This window comes from Montipora foliosa, chromosome 12 (genome assembly GCF_036669935.1).
Source record: "Montipora foliosa isolate CH-2021 chromosome 12, ASM3666993v2, whole genome shotgun sequence".
Lineage (NCBI taxonomy): Eukaryota > Metazoa > Cnidaria > Anthozoa > Scleractinia > Acroporidae > Montipora > Montipora foliosa.
The window spans coordinates 34145826-34167926 of NC_090880.1; the positions used below are offsets into that span (position 1 = coordinate 34145826).

General features: G+C 37.3%; 3 protein-coding genes across 4 annotated transcripts in view; 1 reads left to right on the forward strand and 2 right to left on the reverse strand.

Annotated features, from left to right (window-relative positions):
- The window catches only part of LOC137980459 (CCR4-NOT transcription complex subunit 9-like), a 7195-nt gene extending 4525 nt beyond the window's left edge, over nucleotides 1-2670 (reverse strand). The window contains exons 1-4 of the mRNA XM_068827909.1: nucleotides 2532-2670; nucleotides 1781-1908; nucleotides 760-812; nucleotides 591-658 (exon numbers count right to left, since the gene is read on the reverse strand). Coding sequence (XP_068684010.1) covers nucleotides 591-658; nucleotides 760-812; nucleotides 1781-1908; nucleotides 2532-2555 — 273 coding nt within the window. The 5' untranslated portion in view covers nucleotides 2556-2670. The remainder of the gene's footprint in view (nucleotides 1-590; nucleotides 659-759; nucleotides 813-1780; nucleotides 1909-2531) is intronic.
- Nucleotides 2638-6112, forward strand: LOC137980460 (uncharacterized). Its single transcript, XM_068827911.1, has 3 exons — nucleotides 2638-2880; nucleotides 3658-3792; nucleotides 5772-6112. The coding sequence occupies exons 1-3, from the start codon at nucleotides 2638-2640 to the stop codon at nucleotides 5865-5867; spliced, it is 474 nt and encodes a 157-aa protein (XP_068684012.1). The 3' UTR covers nucleotides 5868-6112.
- Nucleotides 5718-21825, reverse strand: LOC137980458 (N-terminal kinase-like protein). Of its 2 annotated transcripts, none has more exons than XM_068827907.1 (18): nucleotides 21612-21825; nucleotides 21479-21538; nucleotides 19663-19743; nucleotides 18595-18705; nucleotides 17719-17954; nucleotides 15954-16200; nucleotides 15338-15496; nucleotides 13895-14002; nucleotides 12916-13029; nucleotides 12129-12218; nucleotides 11537-11599; nucleotides 11114-11302; nucleotides 10854-10932; nucleotides 9910-10068; nucleotides 8432-8571; nucleotides 8189-8272; nucleotides 7552-7707; nucleotides 5718-7090 (listed from the first exon to the last, which is right to left on the reverse strand). In XM_068827907.1, exons 1-18 carry the CDS (start codon nucleotides 21741-21743, stop codon nucleotides 6734-6736), a joined length of 2565 nt encoding a protein of 854 aa, XP_068684008.1. In that variant the 5' UTR covers nucleotides 21744-21825; the 3' UTR covers nucleotides 5718-6733. The 2 variants fall into 2 exon arrangements, with proteins under 2 accessions (XP_068684008.1, XP_068684009.1); XM_068827908.1 differs by having other exon boundaries at nucleotides 6205-7090; nucleotides 21674-21824.
- Between the last annotated feature and the right edge of the window lie 276 nt (nucleotides 21826-22101).

Below are 22101 nucleotides of genomic sequence, written 5' to 3' on the forward strand. Positions count from 1 at the left end.
CTACCCTGCGAATAGAGTCTCCTTCGATCTTCCTGGATAAGTTAGGAAGAGGAAGGAGACTCTGCCAGCTGCCTTAACATTCCTTGATTTAACGCTCATCCAAAGAAATGGATGAGTCAGTCCAAACCTGTTTTTTTTTATTTTGTTCAATACAAAATGTTGAGCTGGCTGGTAGAGTCTCCTTCCTCTACCTGACTTACTGAGGAATAACAAAGTAGTACTACCACTATCATATATAGTGATACATAATATGGTTCAATTTTATATTTGGGTCATCATCATCATCAATCCAATTTTGATCCGGGTTTATCCCCGTAAACAGGGGTGGCTGGATTTACCCCACTTTGTCAGCATTCTTTCTAACTCCCACTCTCCATCTCGCTCGATTCATGGCGTCCTTTTTCTCCAAACCAACGCTCTTGATCTCCTTCTCCACTTGCGTCTTCCACTTTGTCTTGTTTCAGATTATGATCATAATGAAACTTAGACAATTAGAAAACTCTTACTAATTTAGTATGAAAAATTTTAAACCAAGAAAACATTGAACCACAACATACATAATAGCACATACTGCAAACACAAATACTTACTGTCAGATTTGGTGGGTTGATTACGGGATAAATATTGACTATTTCTTGTAGCAATGCAGCGATTGTCCCTGCAAAGCAAATAATTATTATGACACAAAGACTTAGTAATAAGAAGAATGGCTTGTTATACAAAGTCTACAAGGGGTGAGATTTAGAAAGCTTAACTTACCAAATGAATGCCACAGCATAGGGGCCAAGTCAGGAACAACTTCTCGCTTTTTGCTAAGACAAAAATAAAAATGTACAGGACACCTAAATTATTTTTCCAAACTAATAATTAAGTGCAACTTAATCAATGCACACAATGAGAACAGAGCCTTGTTTCTTCTATACCTCCAAACAATTAATAATACATAATACAATAATTATTATTATTGCCTCTGCTGAAATAGTCATGGACTGGCTTGCATAATGTTGTCTTGAAATAACATCTCCTGAATAAGGACAGTATATCTTCCACAGCACTCTATTATTCATAACATTTGTGCGATATCAACAAGACTACCAACAAAAATAACAAAATCTATAGTACACCAGCAGGGGCCAAGTCTTAAACATGAAATGCACTTTCACACTTTTTTAGCTCCAGTATCTTACAGTAAGTAGGGATTGCCATTTTGGCAATGTTACAAAGAAAGAGATAAACACCATGAAAGAAAACTCAATTCCCAATCTTGAGCAAATAAGATTATAATAAGGTTGGCATAACACTTTTCAAAGGCAAGATATAATAGTTAAGATTTTGTTTTCTTTTTAGCTAATAAATCAAATAAGGCTGTTAAACTAGTCATTTATCTCAGAGACACGACTTAACTGATTAGAGTGTCGTGTGAAGTGCTAGTTTTTTACCCCATATGAACCATGTGAGCATTAGCCCTACCAATGGAAATGGGCCCACACAAGGCTAGTTGAGGTAGGGTTACTTAATTGACCACTTCCTCCCCACAGGGGCTAATCAGGACCAAAGATACAGAAGAGAACGACCTCAACAATGATAATGTTAAGAACCCCAACTGGCTGGAGGCAAACCAGTTGGCTATTTACAAATGTACAGTCAAGTGAAGCCCAGATGTTGTACCAGGTTCAAATTTAACATTCAAGTGGTCAGAACAGGCCTTGAACAAGGGATCTCCAGATCTCAAGGCAATCGCCCAAAGCACTGGGCCCCACCTGCTTTCTGGTTTTCATACCTGAGCTCCAAGAGAGCATGCTCTCTTGTGTCTGGGCTGGAAAGTTCCAGCACCCAAGTGTAAATCTTCTCTCTTTCCATTTCAGACAAACCTGATGATTGGGTGGGGTGAGTATGAGGAAAACCCCTCTGCAAAAACAAATTATATGTTTATGCATTATCTGTTATTAAAAAGCTCAATGGACCAGAGGTTGATAATTAATAAATTTAAGGAGACTAGTTCAAGAACATCTATCTGCTACGGTCAGTGTAAAACGCAGACTGCAGACTGAAGTTATAACGTAACTGTTGAAAAAGCCCAAACCCCTTAGAAATGTTAAGCTTAGGCCTAATTAGGCCGAAAACAATATTTAGGCCTTACTGTTAGCATTTCTAATGGGTTTGGGCTTTTTCAACAGTTAAATTATAACCTCAGTCTGCATTTTACCCCCGGTCTGCAGTCTGCAGTCTGCGTTTGACACTGACCGATTTGCTACTCAGATCGGAGTTTCATACGTCTTGTGAAGGAATCATCTGGCAACTACCAAATAACAACTTTAATGGTTTAAACATGGTAAATAAAAAACGAAAGAGCGGTTAAGATTGGTACATTCACTTCATTTAACATTGACATCGTAATAAAAGCAAAATGGTTGCTTGTTAATCACGAATAAACTGAACTGCACCCAATCCCCACTTTTGTTTACAAGGTGATCATGAATCGAAATCCCACGTACTTTCTGAAGCAATAAAAAAGTGAAACATGTACTAACCTGCTGTCCAAGTTGATGCATCATGACGGAGTCTTCTTGTATCAGTCTACTTTTTTAATTAAATCCAACTTCTGTGTGTTTCTAGATCTGTTTCAAAAGATAAAACATGGCTTCTCCCTTGCGCACACAGTCACTTGGCATCATCATACATGAAGAGTATGAACACTATCCCCAATCCCTTGTCATATGGCTGACCTTTGGCCGACCAACATTTATGAAATTTCAAATGGTGTATCGAAAATCCATCTCTTATTTTCTTTGCTTGCTGTTTTTATTGATTCTGATCGATTCTATGAAAACAAAGGTCTTCCAGTTTAAGCACTACAACTTCAGAAAAAAGCAGCGACTGGTAAGGCTTTGACATTGATAGCTCGTTGCTCTCTCCTCTACTAGTACTTGCATAGATCTAAAGAAATTGACCTTAGTTTGTCCAAGTGCTGTGGATCCAGCAATCTATCAAAACATTTACCTCTCCCCCATTAGCTCTATTGGGTGGAAACCTTGCAGCAGCAATGGTGCCCTGAGTGAAAAAGAAATTGACTTGGTTGCTATCTTGGAAAGTGGAGAGGGCCTAGCTGCAAATGTCAGTGGTCCGATGTTGTACTATTAACCACCTTTTAGTAATTTGGATTAGCCTCACAGATCCTTTGTTTTTTTTTATGAGTGCCTTAGCAGAACTGAAGCTAGCACAACAATAGCCTGCGAACGCAGACGTATTATTTTTCGGGGAAGAGAAACGACCGCCGGAAATACTTCTGCGTTCGCAGGCTAAACAATAGCAGACTGTACACACAATATTAATGGTAATGTTTAATTCAAACAGCCGTAATTTTACTCTTTCAAATGGGGAAATGCGCCATTTTGGTGGAATAATATTCACCAGGATACCTCCCTGAGTTGCTGAGTTGTGCAGTAAAATATTATGAAAGCCAGAGATGATTGACTAAAAACTGTACAAGGTCTGCAATCCATGGGTGGTTGTTGGAAACTCAACAGGGACCCAATAATGCAAGGGTTGGAAAGCTGACATTTGAAAACACAGGAACTCCCCCAATATCTGGGCATTGATCACAGAATTCTCATTTTATACTCACAACACCAGTTTAATATTTCATTATTCTTCTAGGCAAAAAAGTATTCGCCTCTGGAAAAAGATTGTGAAGCAACCAAATGTCAAGGTCATGGTGGATTAGAACTTATAAAGTGCACAAGGAAATGCATTTCACAGTTGTGTTATGATGAGCTGTATGCCTGGGATGAAGTAAGCACCTATTTTTTATTCACTTTGTCATAGAAAACAAAAAGTGATGTGCCATTTAGTGCCATAAAATGACTGAGTTCAGTGTAAGCACAGCTTGAATATATGCTTAGAAAAGCTACATGTAACAAGCAGCACTTTGGTTAATTTCTAAGTGCATTTGGAACATATCAGCACTGTCAGCAATGTTTTGTGGCAATAGCTAATATTACATAATAATCTCATTAATGCTGGCATTTCATTGGTTCTCACCTATGATTTATTCTAGAGGACAGGCCCCAGTTGATCTAAGGCCGGATAACTTTATCCAGTGGATATTGGTCACTATCCAGAGTATGAAAAATACTTTAAACATTAAACTTTTTGTACATACCTAATTACTTTATATATGTGCTTAGAGTGTGCATATTCACAGTTATGGCACAAATGTAACTGTCTGTTAGTGAGTTATCCACTGGATAAAGTTAGTTATAAATCTGGCCCAGTTGTTCAAACTATGGATTGCACTTTCCGCTGGATAAATCACTATCCACTGGATAACTCAATAGGCCTTATCACAGTTTTCAATGCCATCTTGACAGGTAGGCAAAGCGGTCAGAAATTACAGTGTTTGTATGGGAATCCGATAGCAAATAACTTCTTCCAAAATTGAATTTTGCACAATTTGTGAATCAAAACGTTAAAATACTAGAAAGAAGATTGTATTCACCAAGTTTGAAGGATGTAGCTTGGCTAGAAGACACTCAGTTAATTTTTTGAATTTTCTACACATTTGTCTGTAAATTTGGCTGGGTAGACAAATGTCTAGATGCTGTTTGCGGGAAAAAAATTTCAAGACAAATGTATGGAAAATTTGAAAAAATTAGCTCAGCAACTTATAGCAAAGCTAAATCCTTCAAACTTGGTGAATACAATCTTCTTTCTAGTATTTTAATGTTTTGATTCACAAATTGAGCAAAATTCAATTTTGGAAGAAGTTATTTGCTATCAGATTCTCATACAAACACTGTAATTTCTGACCGCTTTGCCTACCCGTCAAGATGGCGTCGAAAACCGTGATAAGGCCTATTGGTTTTGCGAGTGTTTATCTGCTGGATAGTGATTTATCCAGTGGATAGAGCTATCCATCAATTGAACAACTGGGACCAGATGCATATAGCTGATATCATCATCAAAAACTTTTAATTCTTTAATAATTAATTAGTGATATTTACCCAGGAAGCTCCACTCACCCAAAAGTGGTTTTCAGGGAGTTCCTGCTTCCGTTTGAACTGAAATTTAGAAATGTTGGTTTTTGAGGAGAAGGGAAAACTGAAGAACCCGGAGAAAACCCTCTCGCAGAAGGGTAAAGAACCAACAACAAACTTAACCCACATATGGCTACGAGTCCAGAACATAATGTTTTATGACATAAAACAAATAGGTTCCATGTTGCTGGGCATCTGTCAAAGTACCAGTAACTGATCACAGAAGACATCAAAATGTGGTAAGAACATCCGTGACACCACCACTTTTTTGTTGTTAACTTACCACATTTTGATGTAATCTGTGATCTATTTAATACTGAAAAGATACACGGCAACATGCAATCCATTTGTTAAATAGATTTCACTTAGGTTGTTGGTTCCAGCCCTTCTCCTACGCTGAACTATTGTTGACAAGGTTATATCAAAATCTTTGTTAGAAAAGAAAGTCACTTTCTATGGTTTTGTGAAGAAAATGTGGCAGAATGAACACCTTCCTCCTGGCAACTACACTGTAATAGCATCACAAGTTAGAGTTAATAGTAATTTTCTCTAGCATTATTACCACAATTTTCACATTACAACTGTACATAGTATCAATGAACACTTCTCAACAACATTACTACTAGAATGGCTTGCTATTGAAAACATTCCCATAGGTCTTTAAACACAGTATTATGATGGATAAACTGTTGGTAACTCAAAATTATTAATTTTCTCTCCATGCATTTTTTCAAGCTTGAAGAAGGCGAGATTGATGTGCGACTAACTTCATTTAAAGGCTGTGTTGTAAAGCAGCTCCAAGACCAAGAGAGCAGGACCCGTGGCTTGTAAAGAAGCAAACTCAACACAAGACGTTTTAAAACCATACTGATAAACAACAAAAAATACTACTTGTTGGCATAACTGAGCAAGTTGGCAGATTTCCTTGAAAACACAGCAGTTTCGTGAAAAATAATTTTTACTGTGAAAGGACTTAATTGAAGTGTAAATTCACAAATAACGCAACTGTTTCCACTTATCAAGAACTACTGTATAAATTGATACATTGTAAATTATTAAATGGCACAATGCATGTACCAACGTGTGAATCATAATGGTGGGCAGTAGTTGAGGTGGCAAAGTTTGATCAATGCTACCTGTATCTACAAAAAGGAATCTTGTTAATTAATAGCATTTACAAAAGAATAATTTTATTCAACAAGACAATAACTATCTGCAAATATTTTTTGAATGTATAACTAATACACGTTTGAATTTTAAATTGCATTTCAAGGGATTGTATGACAGTTCAAGAAAGGGTCACCCAAACGTACTGTAACCTACTCCCCCAAGTGAGGGTACAACAGCATGTCTTATTGTGCGCAAGCTCTATTTTGATGTACTTTTAAGTAGTGAATGATACTCCCTCCAAAAAGCCACAGGTCAGTGTACCTTTATGGAAATTCCATAGTTTCAAAGTCCAACATTTGCTTTTTTTCTTTTACTGTTAATGTAGGACAAGAAAGGTTTCTATCTGTCTCAATACCATTCACATACCCCCTGTACTGTAGATGTGAATTAGATGTGTCATTTCTATCCTTAATTGTCACTTGATTTGTCTCTTTCCCCAAGCAATATTACAAATCGTCGCTTCTCTTATTCGTCCCTTTGACCTTCTTCAGCAAGTCTGTCATATTGAGCACCATCAAATGAATGACTTACTGCATTTTCACCGCACCAAGTTTCATTGGGCCCTTAACTCCTGCAGCCCGTTTATCTTTCTGAGCCTGAAGCTTTTGTCTTCTTTCTTCTCTTTTCTTTTTGGCAAGTTCTGCTTTACTCTTTTTGTCTTGTTGCCAGTCTCCTGATCCCCACTCATCTTCACCCCATCCATCATCTGTTGTCATCTGTCTTGTTTGAGACTCCACTACACGACCGCTGCCAGTTGGTGGTGATTCATTAAATGATCCCCATTCTCCTGTGTCCCATGCATCTCCTACAGTTGTATTAGAATTCACTGGCTTACCCTTGTTTTGCTGTACCAGGCTTTTGTTCACTGACATTTTACTCCCTTCCTACAGCAGAAAAACAAGAAATAACAAGTCTGGTTAAATTTTAGAGCGTGTGAGGCTGGATATTATGCTCTGTTCACAGATTAGTCTGGGGATTTTTCCTCAATACAATTACAGTTGGCACTATTACCACCGTTGGTATTAATGTACTAGAAAAGAATAATACTGTAATTAGTCTACTTTTACCCCAGAATAATTTTACATCACACCATGGGAGGAGGGGTTCAGGAATCAATGGATTATACATTTTAACTCAAGTAATAGGGAGAGAAGGATTAACTCTTCTAGAAAATTTAACGCAGCATAATAATTATTTTGTGGTTTTAACTCATTCCTTAACAGGAGCAAGACAAAACCTGGAAGTAGCAAAAGCAGTCTTTGATGTCAGGACTTTTGTTTTGATAAAGTACAATGTACTTGACTGTGGCACACCAAATTCAGAGAGATCATTCTAGCTACTGTACCTCAGTGCTCTCTTTAGGTTTGCTTGGAGAAGCCTTATTCATCATGTTTGGAGAAGAAAAGCTATCAACAGACCAATCATCATTCTCCCAATCACCATAGTCACTACCACTTTCCTCACCAGAAATGCCAGCAGCATTGGCAGAGTGTCTTACTGACTGGACACAAACAAAAACATGAAATGTTACAAAATTAATCGCCATTATCATCATCGTCATTTTGGATAGCATCTCCAGTGCCCTAAACTAGTATCTCAATCTACATGTACTGTTATCTCTTTTATACAACCATCAGGTACTGTGTGTTGATAAGATTATTGTTGCCTGCTTACTAAACTGCACCTATGCAAAGGTGAATACATGTAAGTGTTCTCTGAAAGTGGGGGTTTCAAAGAGAAGTCCTAAAGCACTTGAGGCATCCTTATTTGTACATACCGGTAAGTTAATTGATTGGCCATTGCAAAGGCAACCTGAATTTTGGGCCTTGATGTCCTAGTATTAAATTTGACTTGAGGTAACAGCCTGAAGTTTTTCTCCTTTTTAACAGCTCTACTTTCTCAATGCAAAGGAAACAATGGCCTAAAATTCTGACCTTACGTTGAATTAATTTTTCCTGGTGTAAAAAAAGTGCACATTTTACCAATTCTTTCTCTGCACTCTGAAATGCTGACATTTCCTCTTTGGCTGCCAGCAGGTCACTCCTCAAATCATCTAGGTTTGGTTCCTGCAAAGCATTTTTAATATGAACACTCCACATAAAGCGAAAATAAACAAAATGTCAGGTCTGCCATACATGTACCAACACGCATATAGCAGCCATAAAATTATGATTTTTTGGAACTAATAAAAATGGGAACAGAGCACAGCATCTCGGTGTTAATACCTGAGCATCAGTCCACTCGTCTCCACTCCAGTTTTCTCCATAATCACTGCCTGAGTCGTTAGCATTTTCTTTCGGTGCAGCTTCTCTTGCCTTTGAATCAGCTGGGATTTTGTGTACAGTTTTACTCTCAGCTGTTTTGTCTGACAAGGTAAACTTCTCATAAGAATCTATGAATCATCTTTACTTTAAGAGTAAAAAATTATTTGCCATCAATGGTTATTCCACCATGATAGGGTATTGCTATCATCTGGTGACCAGTAGACTGAAGGACTTGAAACTGGATTTTAAAAAAATCCCAATGATTCAAACAGACTTAACTGATTAGAGTGTAATGTGAAGTGCTAAGTATCTACCCCATATGAACCATGTGAGGGTGAGCCCTAGTACTGATGGAAATGGGCCCACACAAGGACAGAGAAAAACTCTGACCAGGGTGGGAATTGAACCCACAACCTTCAGGTTAGATCACCGCTGCTCTACTGACTGAGCTGCAAGGTCAGACGGGAACAGGCCGTGGCCAGGAACTGATGATGTTAAAGTCATGGCAATGAACATGTACAAGTACAAGGAAACGTTGGCCGTGTAGCACTTTTGTTTGAACAGACTTAACTGATTAGAGTGTAATGTGAGTGTAATGTGAAGTGTAATGTGAAGTGTAATGTGAAGTGCTAAGTACCGGTATCTACCCCATATGAACCATGTGAGCGTTGCGGTGACTTTAACATCGTCAGTTCCCACGGCCTGCTCCCGTCTGACCTTGTAGCTCAATCATTAGAGCAGTGGTGATCTGACCCAAAGGTCGTGGGTTCAATTCCCACCCTGGTCAGAGTTTTTCTCTGTCCTTGTGTGGGCCCATTTCCATCAGTAGGGCTAAAGCTAGCGCTCACATGGTTCATATGGGGTAGATACTTAGCACTTCACATTACACTCTAATCAGTTAAGTCTGTTCAAACAAACGTGCTACACGGCCAATGTTTGCAAAAATGTAATCCTTCCAATAATTCAAACATTGCAATTTCACAAACCATGATAATTTACTCCCTAGAATATCTTTATAGGTCTTCCAGGATTTTACCCTTTCCTTTGCCACACGAAGACAAAACAACTTCAAACTCATGATAACCTAACATCATAATTTTTCACTTCACTCTATGAACTGCCAAAGACAATAAATTAAAAAGAATTACTTAATTCATCTGAATAAAAGACATGTTACTTGGACAATCTGCATGATCAGTAGGACACTGGTCTAGATCTAACTGCACAACTTAGTTGAGTTTAAGTGCCTTTTGTGATGACAACTGTTGCAATCAATTGATAACAATAAATAGGATTTCTGTTCACTACACTTTTATAGGAAGAGAATTATTTTTTCAGCGTGATGTTTCTATGATCATTCTTCCACTAGGTGTCTGAAGAAAAGTCTAAGAGTTTTATTTTAGAACCCATTCAAAGGCAGCCCTGTAATCCAGCCTTACCTGGATTTTCCTCTTTGTCAGTGCGTTTATTCTTTTCAGGTTCAGCTGACCCAGTGGGTGTGTTTCCTCCACGGTACAGTTTGGAAGTGAGTGAGCTAACAGCCCACCCAGTCCAAGAGGAGCCCCCAGCAGCCGCTTGAGCTGTTTGCTCTTCTGGTACTGCAAAGAAAGGCAATGTTAGAATTTGACCTCTTTTTCATCTTAACAGGATAGGGTATAATAATGATTAATATTAATTACTTAATCAGATACTCTACCACTTAGCAAGAGGGTGTTGGAAAGTGTATTGTACAAATCTTACTTATTGCATTACAGTACGTATGTTCGGGCGATTCACGTAATTTTGTTGATTGATATAATGTGAAAGTGAGAATTTGAAGTGATCGAATTTCGGGACGTTTTACAATAGAAAAGACACACGATATTGGAAGTCTAGAGGAAAAAGCATGTTATCCAGGCCACTCAGCTGTGTGTGAGCCTGACAGTGATGTCCACCAACCCATCCCATCAGCCAATGCCAGGTATACTGTAGGTGCTTCTTCATCTTGACAAATGTTTACCCAGGATGCATGGGGTGGGGAAAAAAATCTCTTGAAAGTGACATTCTTTTTCAACCCAGTAGCACTCCCCCAATCTCAAGGTACACTGTACTACTCAAATAACATCATCATGGTACAAACAGCCAACTGAGGTAAGTTCTTTTGCCGCTTGCCAATGAGATAAAAGTGAGACCAGAGTTTTTCAACTGTGTATTTTGAGGTCCTAGTCATATTAAGGTGGTTTGTTCAAGTCAGCCAATTCAGACAAAATCCATCAAGCTCCAAAAAGGCTTGCATATACAGGCATTATAAAATATTCTAAACTATCATCACCATCATCATCATAATGATCATTTTTGTTTCCTTTCTTCTTCATGAAAGCAAACCACAACAACTAATGCTCACCAGCCTCGTTCACAGGAGATTCAGGGTCCTCTGAAGCCTTTTCGAGTTTGCTAAGAAGAAGTTTAATTACTTTAAATACCTGTAAAAAAAATCACATGTGATAAACTTTTCAATATTTCAATATTAAGTGAACCGACACACTACGAACTTTAAGGGCTGAATAAAAGAAAAGACTACATTCTTCATTCTATAGTGGCCTTGGTCCTTAACTCAATCTGGCTATAATTATGCTCAGGATTTTGATGTTTGGTAATCAATACCTGATCCCTGACTTTACGCTCAGGATCCATGGTTAGAGTACACAAGGCAGGTAAGATCCTCATTGCACATTCTTGTATACTGAAAAACTCAGCAGTGGCAAGAAAGCCCATAACACCTGCCGTACGAGCTGGAGGAAAGGGATCCCGCAGTGCACGTAGGAAGGCTGGGATCAACACCTTTTGACGGGACTGAAACAAAATGGAAACGGTTAATCGCTACGTAAACAGTCCAAACAATCAGGTAAATACAATGAATTACTTTTGGAAGCAGAAATGAGCACGGCTTCCGACAAGGTTGCCTGGGATCAAATCCTAGTTTTACTTGACATCATACATGTATCACTGTTGAGTTTGCTGGTTCTATACTTTACTTCTGAATGAATAGGTATTGTAAAATTTAAAAATCAAGAAAATTTTCCATACTGAAGGTGGTAGGTTGACAGCAATTTTTCCCAGACAGACTGTAGTGTTTGTCCTGATACCAGCCTAGGAATTGAATTAATAATAATTATAACAATAATAATTATTTCAAATAATCAAAAAGAACAACAATAAGCAATATAATCAGGCTTTGATATGAAAAATTAAGCAGATCCAGGAGGCAAGCTGAAATGGATAACTGATCTGAGGACCTCTAAGGACCTCTTCATATAAGCCTGTATATGGTTGACAGAGCTGATAATCGATCCCACATCCAATGTCACCACTAAAATGTTTGACTGTAAAAATCTCACTTTCATTGTTAAAACTTGAGAGGGAGGACTGGCCTGGTTGCTAAGATCTCTTTCTCTTTGGCCATGATCTCAGTTACCCACATAGAATACTACCAATAGGAACACTTCGACCCAGTCACTGGGCTTTTCATATCCATGGAATTGATAACTGACTTATCGAACATACATTTTGTTCATTGCCCATATACTTCACTGCAGATCTGTATGCCAATTTTACTCTTTATTTTAACCTTATCTGACAGAAGTTATCACATGATGCAATCCAAAAGGAAGACTTATACCTCTTGGTCCATTTGAAGTTTAGCAAAATATTTGAGTAGCTGATTGTTGATTGCCTTTTCACTTAACTTTGGAGCCAAAAGAAGCATGGACTGCAAAAGCAAGGAAATACATAAATAACATTAATTATATATATATATATAAAATTATATACAACTGTTAGCGAGTCTCTCAGGCCAACAAAGGTGTCACCACATCAGGAGGATCAGCAAGATTCCTAGTCCAAACCTCACAACATGAATGACTGTAGAAAGTTAAAAACAGAAGCAAGGACGGACAACTTCTGACGCAAAAAAAGTTTACAATTTAAAAAATTTAATAAAACATTTTGGTCAAAGACCTTCTTTAGAAAAGAAAGAAGAACAAAAGGAGGTGCTAATTAGTAGACGACAAAAAAGATAAATTAACGAAGCAAAAAATTAACAAAACCTTTGGAGGGGCCCTTAAACAATGTTAATCATAATAAGCTCCCCGGTCAGGGCCTTTGAGTTCACCTAATGCCTAGAGGCCTTACTAAATCCAAGAAAAGGGCCTCAGAACGATTGATCATGTAGGAATGTACATTATGGAAAAGGAAACTAATTATAACAAATTCTGTTTTTTGAATGAAATTCCTTCCTTTTATTTAAGCCGTGGGGTGCTAAAGAGAACAGCTGAGCACTCCAATAGGCCTCTTTTGTAATTAAAATGACTCTATAAAGTTGGAAAATCAGTGCACAAGTTTTATGCAAAAGAAGCATTCATAGGACAGTACAGGAGAACACAAAATTACTATAAAAAATAATACACCTTCACTGTTTGTTCCCTCATAGCAGGGACAGTGTCACCAAAGCCCAAGGCAACATGTGGAAAGATCTGCTCTTCAACAGTTGATGGCTTCAGATGCTGAACAAAGTTATCAAGCTGAATAAAATAAGTAAATTGATATAAATTTATGTAGTTTCGTGCACATTGCCATAATGTTGTGACAGCGTAATAGAATTAAAATAAAGTTGAAACTCATGAGACAACTTTATGAAGACTCCTGTTTATGACTCATGCCATCATCACAAGAAACTAAATTTATTGTTATGTTGTCACTGTGCATTCAGTTTTGCCTTTAAGCTGCAGTTTATGTTGTGTGATTTCTTCATCACAAGTTAGAATGATCCCAAAAAGGAGGGCACTTTTAGTTACATTTCTTTTAAAAAGTTTGGTTATATAATCAGAATTAATTAATTAATAGGAGAAGAATTTGTTCCTTGCACCTCCTCAGATAGCATTGTGCAAACTGAAAAGTGCATTAATTAAGTTAAAAAAAATGTTGGTTGCTCCTTTGAGACTGCAGACTATGGATCATGGTTGAAAAATTTTAAATTTGTTTGTTTTCCTGCCTTGTTAGCTTTACAGGGAATTTAAAGATCTTCCATTAAATTTAAAAGCACTCATTTTCACAGGAAAAATATACACATGGCTCACAGCCATGGCTTGCATGACTCCCATGGCTCACACATTGTCCTCAGTCCGCGGTGGAAGGGGTGTTGTTGGTCTTCTCTTGAGGTTAGTATCCATCTGGTTTTGTTCAAAATTGTAGCCTGCAAGACGCTTTCTCAAACATTGACCAGACATTTTCTTGTTAACTCTTCCCCACCAGAGAGTGAGACAGCTTTATAGATTTTACTCTCATGGCTAATTAATGCCAGACAATTTTACTCGTCAGTTCAGGGCGCTTTTGACGTGAATGGGTTAGTAGTCATTTTGTTTCTCACTATTGATTTTTGTAATGCACCTGTTGAAGTAGATTGATCCGTGTAGCCCTGTCTGTGGAAGAAAACAGTTTGACCACACAGGGTACAATCCTTTGTTGATACTCCTCTGCATCCAAAAGCTTTCCTACCTGTGCAGCCAAAAATAAAAACCAGCCTGCAATAAGTCATTGATTGATTCAAGGTCATGACTTGTGGTTAATAACAACAACAACAACAACAACAACAACACCAGCATTAATAATAACACCAGACTCATGCATAGCAGGGTGAACAGTTTTTTCCAGGTGAAATGCAACAACACTGTCTGGCGATGTCAATTCTATTTCCAAAAAATCAGATTTATTGATCTTCTCATTTAACAACATTAATCATTAATAACAATTATTTTATTTAGGCCAATTTAGATGCTAAGGTTTTTGTTTGCATCTATCTTGTCAGCATGTGAGCTGGCTCAGGCCAAGTGAAAAACTGCCAGCAAATCTTGCTATCAAACAAATTGCTTGGGGTCACCTAGTGGTAGTCTTAGAACACATAATTATTTAATGCTCATTATTATATGGTGTGAGTGTTTCTGGCCAATATACTGCATGCTCTGATTTGCTATGAGCAGCTAAGCACTAGGGCATTATTCTCCTGTAATGCCCACGAGCTGATTATGGATTATGCACATTAGTTTTTTCTTCTTCAGAACCATTCTGTTAGACATATAATAAACAACCTCACTCTTGGTTGTTACGAAGTTAAAAACATTTTCTATGTTGTTGGCATCTGTTTTGAAGAATTTACTGAATATGTGGTTGGTTCGATTAAAAGGAACAATTTGCACAAAGCTTTGCTGGTATACCTTATTGTCACAAATGCTGGCCATAAGCAAAAAAATTAATCATAATTATTACCTAGTATCAACATGTATCTGATACTGTAACAGTTACAGATACCATTAGAGCGGTTTTCAAATGAGTGTCGTAAAACCAAAACCATAGTAATTACTTTAACCAATCAAAAAGGACGGAGACAATCCAGTAAACCAATCAAAACTCGAAGTAATTACACGTAGCCGACACAAAAGGCGGGAAAATGTGCACACGCGAGCCACAATTGGTTTTGGTTTTACTTCTGATTGGTTGAAAAAGTGGCGCGAAAACTTTGAACCAATCACTGAGTGAAGTAGATGCAAAACCAAAGTAATTCGCTAATTACTTTCGACACTCAATTGAAAACCGCTCTAGTCCAATAATAAATTATCATATTAGTAACGGTCCTCTTAAATGGTTCAGAAAACAACAGGAACACAAAAACATACAACAGAAACAATGGAGCCTAATCCTAATAAAACAGAGCTGCATCCTATACTATTGTAGTCCAATACAATTAAAACTTGTAAAGACCGTGTGGTATCTGCAAAGTTAGTCTACAAGGTACATGTACAGACTGTTAAATTTAGAGGACGACTGTGGTCTTACTTTAAAAAGTGGTCCCAAAACAGCAGAGCCAGCTGATCCAAATTCAAAAGCATTCAGCAGTTGTGGGAGAATCCTGTGCTTGCAATATTGTTGAGGAAACGAGTCTAACGATGAACTGAGAGACACAAAAAATTGCTTCTGCTCTTTCTGTTCCTTTATCTGTCAATAATAAGTTTAAAACGTCACAAAAAATGCAAAGGAAATAAATAACTGATACAATAAATTAATATTAATAACATGGCCACAAACTCTTAAAAGAACACCAAAACAAAGGGATCTACAAGTCCAGATAATTAAAATACTAGTATATAATAAAACAGTGGATAGCTTTGAACTCGCACACTGATTGGCTACTCAAACTCCAGATGTCCTTTGCTATTCACCTCCGAGCAATTCACATGGAATTTGCGTCCGAAAATGTTGTAATCTTTGCAGGAATACATGTAAATGAGTTAATATCATCTTTTTGTACCATGCTGCTGGGCGTGCATTTTTTGCTAATTAAACCTTTTGTTTTGTGGCATTATCATAGCTGTGGTTGTCGTCCTTGCTTAAAGTCCCTAGTATTAGGCATCACGGTGACCTACAATGTAAGGCAGATTCCACTTAAACAAACCTGCAACTCTTGCAAAAATAAATTGGCATCAACAAAGCTGTTTTTGAGATAGTGCCCATCAGTTCTACAATCTTGAAGAAATTTTGCAGGATTGGGTCGGCTTTTTGGGTTGGCACCAACAAGCTGAACGTAGTCAGAGACCAGATTCTTTGGTATCTTGCCGACAGACTTCAGTGACCCTGTTCTTGGCAGAGAGCCATTAAATACTTCCCATATTAGACAGCCTAAACCCCACATATCGGCTGACCTGCAAGTCAAGTATTAAGTTTGCTGTCATTTCTCTAGTGGATTTTTCTTTCAACACGGCATGCATTTAATTGTAGGGAGTTTCCTAGTACGTTAATGAGAAACCAAGGATTTATCTACGCAACCATATTCAAGGATTTGGTTGCCTGGCATTTGAAACAGGGAAAACCTGGATTTTTATTTTATTTCAGTCAGTGGGTTAAAGGAATGTGGTTTCAAATTGGTGCTAAATTTTAATAACTGCATAAAAGGTGTACAAGTAGCATCACACTGCTTCTGCAATCACTTAATCAAACCAATCCGGGAAAGCAGTAAATAAATATGTTTTTGCTTGTTATATAAGGAACATTATTATAAAATTATGGCAAGCAATTCTCAGGCTAATTATGGACCTCTCTGATTGGTTGTTTTTCAGTCTGGAGTTTACAGTATGAACCATTACCATGGAAACAGTATATTTCTCTCTCCCAGGTAATTCAAGTTGAGCGAAAAACAAAACGTTTTAAGGATGGTGCCTGCTATTGTTTTTGCGCATTTGTTCTGCGCATCTCGAGATACTCGGATTTCCTATGGATGATGCTTATTAATACAGGGATATTTTTGCGCAGTTCAAAACTACGCGGAAAAAGCAGAACTTAGCAAGTGCTCTTGCTATCCAAAAAGAAAATTGGGGGTAACCATGCATTTTTTAAAGATACAGTAATTAAGCTTCAATTTGGAAAAGACTGCCATAGATTGCTTTGTATTTTAAAGCTCTTTATATATTGATTAATTATCTTTGAAAAATGTGTGGTTACCCCGGATTTTCTTTTTGGATTTCAGTAACACATGTTAAGACCTTCTTTTCCTGCATATTCAGTAAACTGTGCAAAAATATCTTTGAATTAGTAGGCACCGTCATTAAAAAAGCGGAATGTAATTTTTTCATCACAATGGTACAATATTAGAGCAAGCAGAACACATTAAAGGTTACCGTTCAGTTAGCTGATGGAAAACAAATATTACAAACACTCACCAATCGGAGAAGTGTCCGATCGTTCAAAGAAACAATGTGCCACATGATAAACAACTTACTACAGTAACCTCACTTGCTCAGGAATGTAGGACGCAGTGTGGCCCAGTGGTTAGGGCACCTGCTTTGAGATCCGGAGATCCCGGGTTCAAGACCCGCTCTGACCACTCGCTGAATTTGTTCCTGGTAGTCCCTGGTTCAACTTCCCAGCTGCACTTATAAACAGCCAACTGGTTTGCCTCCGGCCAGTTGGGATTCTTAACAATTGTTGTTGTTGTTGTGTTCTGTTTCGTTGATTGTTTCATTGGCCCTGAAAAGCCCCAATGGGGAGCGGTCAATTAAGTATGTATTGTATTATTGTAACGTACTGGGGAATATTGCCCTCGGTCATTTTTGCAGGCCACAACCTCGGGCCAATATTTCCCAGTGCGGCCCTCACTCTCGGTTTAATAGTAAGAGGTTATTTTTTTACTGTCAGTGATAAAACCATTAATTTTTTTAAAATACCATTTTTCAATCTTCTTGTTGGCTTTGTCAAATTTTCTCCCCTCAGGAGGTTCGTAAACTTGTAAAACTGGAAGACGAGGAAGGTCAGGTTCCACTGAATTGGGGGCTGGTTCCACTGGCTTGAGATATTCCACTCCACCGAGTTTCCACTCTCCAGCAACATCCACAAAAACGGATGCCATGCACACATTCCCATGAATTAAGTTACAGTCATTTGTGAGAAAACTGAGACCAACCTTAAATACAAAGAATGACTAAATGTACTTGAAGAAGCTTTGTAGGGGGAATTCAAACTGTCAACAGTTAAATAGGTACTGTAATTATGATATCGGCAGCAGTGTTGTATCACCTTACAAAGTGAAGGCTTTATAGATGTTACACAACAGACAACTGCAATATGAATCCAGTTAAATGTTTATTCGACATGAAAATTCTTCGTCCCTGTCAACTGATTACAATTTTTTTTGCATAGAATGCAATAAAAAGTTCTTTTAAGTTGGGATTGTTTAGAATCCAACAATCATGTTCTAATATTCAAACGAAAATTAGAGCATAACCAAAAGAACTCTCTGCTGGAGTTATTATTATTACCGAGTATTAGCTATGGTTCTATTTGCCACTGGAAAATACTATTATACATGTACTCTTTGTTTGTCCCCCTAAATTTTGCATGAGCATTGTTTCCAGTTTCTCTGGTCCCAAGAGAAAATACAAACAATGCTTCTAAAAAATTTGGGGGGACAAACAAAGAGTATTATGGTATTTTCCAAAGCAGCCTATTAGAAAAGAGGTTTACAATGCAATAATGTACATGGTAGTCATGAACACCATTATGTCACAATAATAATTATGATATACATGTACATAAAAACCTACTGTAATCTGATGCAAGCCCCAAGAAATAACCACATCACAACTCTCTCCTTCACTAAGCTGCACATCTAATGGTCTTACCAGCTCTGTTACCAAATAAATCACTGTCTCTGACTGGAAAAGAAGACATAGGTTCAATAATAATTTCATTTTACAACTTCATTTTATTCAGCAATACAATGTACATTATGATTGTAATGCAGCAGAAGATCAAAGAAATATGCACAATCCTCTTTTTTAATTAATAACAGGTTAAAATCATTATTTCAAAAATTCATTATTTAAGTTATTGCTCAAAATTAGCATTATGTAAATAGAGAGTTACTAGTTTACCTTATTTTATATTGTTGTAAGGAAGGTAGTCCCACTACCAGAATTTTGTTTTCCCTGGCTAATGCCATCCAGCCATCTTATGTACCTTTTAATACTATCATGTAATTACCTGGTTGATTAGATATATATTGTAAAAAAATGAGAGAAATCCATGGGACACCTCACCAGTCAGAGGGGTCAGAGGAGATCTAGGGATTTTCATGTTTATTGGTTCTGCATATAGGATGAGTATATATTGGATATGTCCCAACACTTTTAAAAATGTACATGTACCACTGTGTAAATTAAATAACAATGTTTAGAGCAAGTTTCAATCGAGTGTCATACATTAAACCAAAAACAAAGTAATTACTTTCTAATTGGCCAATCAAAAAGGACGGAAAAAATTCAGTAAACCAATCAAAACTCAAAGTAATTACATGTAGCCGACACAAAGCATAGGAAATGTGCATGCACAAGCCACAATTGGTTTTGGTTTCACTTTTGATTGGTTGATAAAGTGGCATGAGAACTTTGAACCAAAGCAATTCGCTAATTACTTTCAAAACTCAATTGACACCGCTCTAAACTGGAAAAGTCTTCCAAAAAAACTTCAACACACAAAACATGAGATGATAATGTATAAAATTATTTTTCCATCCACGCAATTACCAGTACAGAAAATAAAAGTACTAGACATTTAACAAAGGAGCTGGTATGTTTGAATCCTATTTCAAAGAAACCGTTCAATGAATGTACCTCAAAACCGTCAATATAGCGTAGTATGTTAGGATGGCGAAGAGTTTTCAGTCTTCTGAGAGCAAGCTTTGCAGTTTGAACCTTGTGATAAAAATATAACAGATAAAAATTAACATGTAAATAACAATATAAATCATCTTGCACTACCCATTTGTTCAAAGTCTACAAAATGTACTTTTCATTATCAATTTACTTGGTGTCACAGCCAACTTGTAAGAAGGCAGTATTCAGGTCATAATGAATTCCTCTGTAAAACCAGACGAAGTTCAAAGTTGCTACTGTTTTTGGCTCATGTATTCTGCATCAAAAAAATTATACAGAAGGTACCCTTCATGTAATTTTAAAACCAAATTATTAACCAACCCAATGGTAATAATTACTAATAGATACATGTACATATCTCAATTCATTTTCCCACCAAATGGCTTGCTCAGTTGATTTGGGATCAGACTACCCCCACTTGAAATAAGTAAGAATAAAAGAATAAAAATACATCTCATAAAATATTAATATATGATCTATATTTGAATTACTGTGCATGTGGCTCGGCCTCTACTAACAGCTTACCTAAATATATACACATTGGACCCCCTGTAAAATTACATTGTCACTTCACTGAAGAATATCTCACCATTTTCTATTTTACTTCTTATTATGAATTTAATTCTAACAAGATGTCAGAGTTCTGAACGAAACCAACTTTTCCCTTGTTATACCTTAAAGTGCACCTAAACCCAAATATTTTTAGTGTACAATATTGATCTCTCCACGGAAAGCAAACTTGTTTGACGATTCTTACCTCAAATTACGCTTTTTTATCTGCCGGGCAATAAACGCAAAGGTATCAAAACTAGCAGTAATTTGGACCCACGACCGTGATGCGAGAGGCATGGGGCTATTCTCGATTTTACGTCACAAACTGCTTTGCAATGCAAAATTTCTTTGAAAATAGGAATGCAAAGCAGTTTGTGACGTAAAATCGAGAATAGACCCATGCCTCTTGCATCACCGTCGTGGGTCCAAATTACTGCTAGTTCTGCCAAGTTTACGTGGCTTGCACGGCACAGAAAAAGCGAAATTGTGCGTAACAATGCTGGCATATGTTTGCTTTGGATGGGGAGATTTACATTAGGAACAAAAAATATTTGGGTTTAGGTGCACTTTAACTTTAACATGCATTTAAGAAATAAAATTTGACTACACAACCAAATCGTGCATACCAATGTAGTTAATTTAATTTCATGATGATATAATATTTATTATATTTGATACCACATTAAAACCACTCCCCTTAGACCAACATCCTGTTTAAAACAATTAGATGACTTTGATCATAATGAACTTAATTAAGGTTATATCGCAGAGAGCAAATAGAAATAAAGCTAGTCTTCCTGGAAGGAAATAAAAACACTTCTATTAAAAATTGGTACTATATATTGTTAGCATCTGACCCTCTCCACTCTTTTGAAAAATGAGTCTAAATTAAATAATCGTTATCCTTATTCAGTGACATGCAAATGCATGTATTAAAGTGGCTGGGGACGACTTCGGAATTTTATTAAACTCAGTGCATGCTTGTAAAATTTAGTACAGCTCCAGCTCTTTGGCTGCAACTTTGTTCTCTCTGTCATTTAACACTTCTCAGTAATTGGGATTTCTGACATAATTTTGTGGGAAACAACCCTAACACAGCAAACCTGTCATATCAAATCAACTTGTAGCAGGGAAAAAGATATGATCAATAATGTCAAACACTATCAGCTACTATCAAAACAGTACATTCGACTCGCGATTGTTTGTTAAAATAAGCTAATACCTTGTCTTCAGAGGACGTCTTTACATCATGAATGAATACAGACACAGTTTCCCCCGTACCCTAGAAGACAATGTTAAACAACAAGTCAGTGGAAAATTTATTTTACGGCACGGTAAAATAATTGAACTCCTACTTTCTTCTTTCCATCATACAATGTCCAGACAGATTTGTCCTCGAGACTCCCAATCTTCTCACCGATTTCGTACGGAAAATTTTGTGCAGAGCCAGTTCCAATCTTTCCTATCAAACTCCATAACCCCTGCATGTTATGTGGGAGAAAAAAGGGACCAAAACGATACAATCAACAAAAATTCACCCCATTTCAATGGTTTCTTGTTGTATTCGTGGCGGTGTAGGGCCCAGTACTTTTCACATCATGCCAGTTTACGTCGCCATGTACAATGACACAAATATTCCTTGCCTTCGGTCTACTCAGGGCGGAAAGAGACTCTGGTCTACTGGATGATTCCGGGTTCGCGCACACTAACAATGCATCTACATATATCTTAAAAATTTGGTTTTATCAACTGAGTTGATAATGTAAATTGACCACCGTACAGGGATTCTAAAAGCTGACGTTTCGAGCGTTAGCCCTTCGTCACAGCGAATCCAGATCTCTTGGA

What these genes read in the sequence shown, in the direction of transcription:
- LOC137980460 (XM_068827911.1), top strand. Translation starts at nt 2,638, where the DNA reads ATGGCTTCTCCCTTGCGCACACAGTCACTTGGCATCATCATACATGAA. An exon ending in TCAGAAAAAAGCAGCGACTG is followed by an intron (nt 2,881 to 3,657) that starts GTAAGGCTTTGA and finishes TTATTCTTCTAG; the next exon opens with GCAAAAAAGTATTCGCCTCT. An exon ending in AGCTGTATGCCTGGGATGAA is followed by an intron (nt 3,793 to 5,771) that starts GTAAGCACCTAT and finishes CATTTTTTCAAG; the next exon opens with CTTGAAGAAGGCGAGATTGA.
- LOC137980458 (XM_068827907.1), bottom strand. Translation starts at nt 21,743, where the DNA reads ATGCAGGGGTTATGGAGTTTGATAGGAAAGATTGGAACTGGCTCTGCA. An exon ending in GGGGCTTGCATCAGATTACA is followed by an intron (nt 17,955 to 18,594) that starts GTAGGTTTTTAT and finishes TTTGTATTTAAG; the next exon opens with GTTGGTCTCAGTTTTCTCAC. An exon ending in TTTTGGGACCACTTTTTAAA is followed by an intron (nt 14,003 to 15,337) that starts GTAAGACCACAG and finishes TTGGCTGCACAG; the next exon opens with GTAGGAAAGCTTTTGGATGC.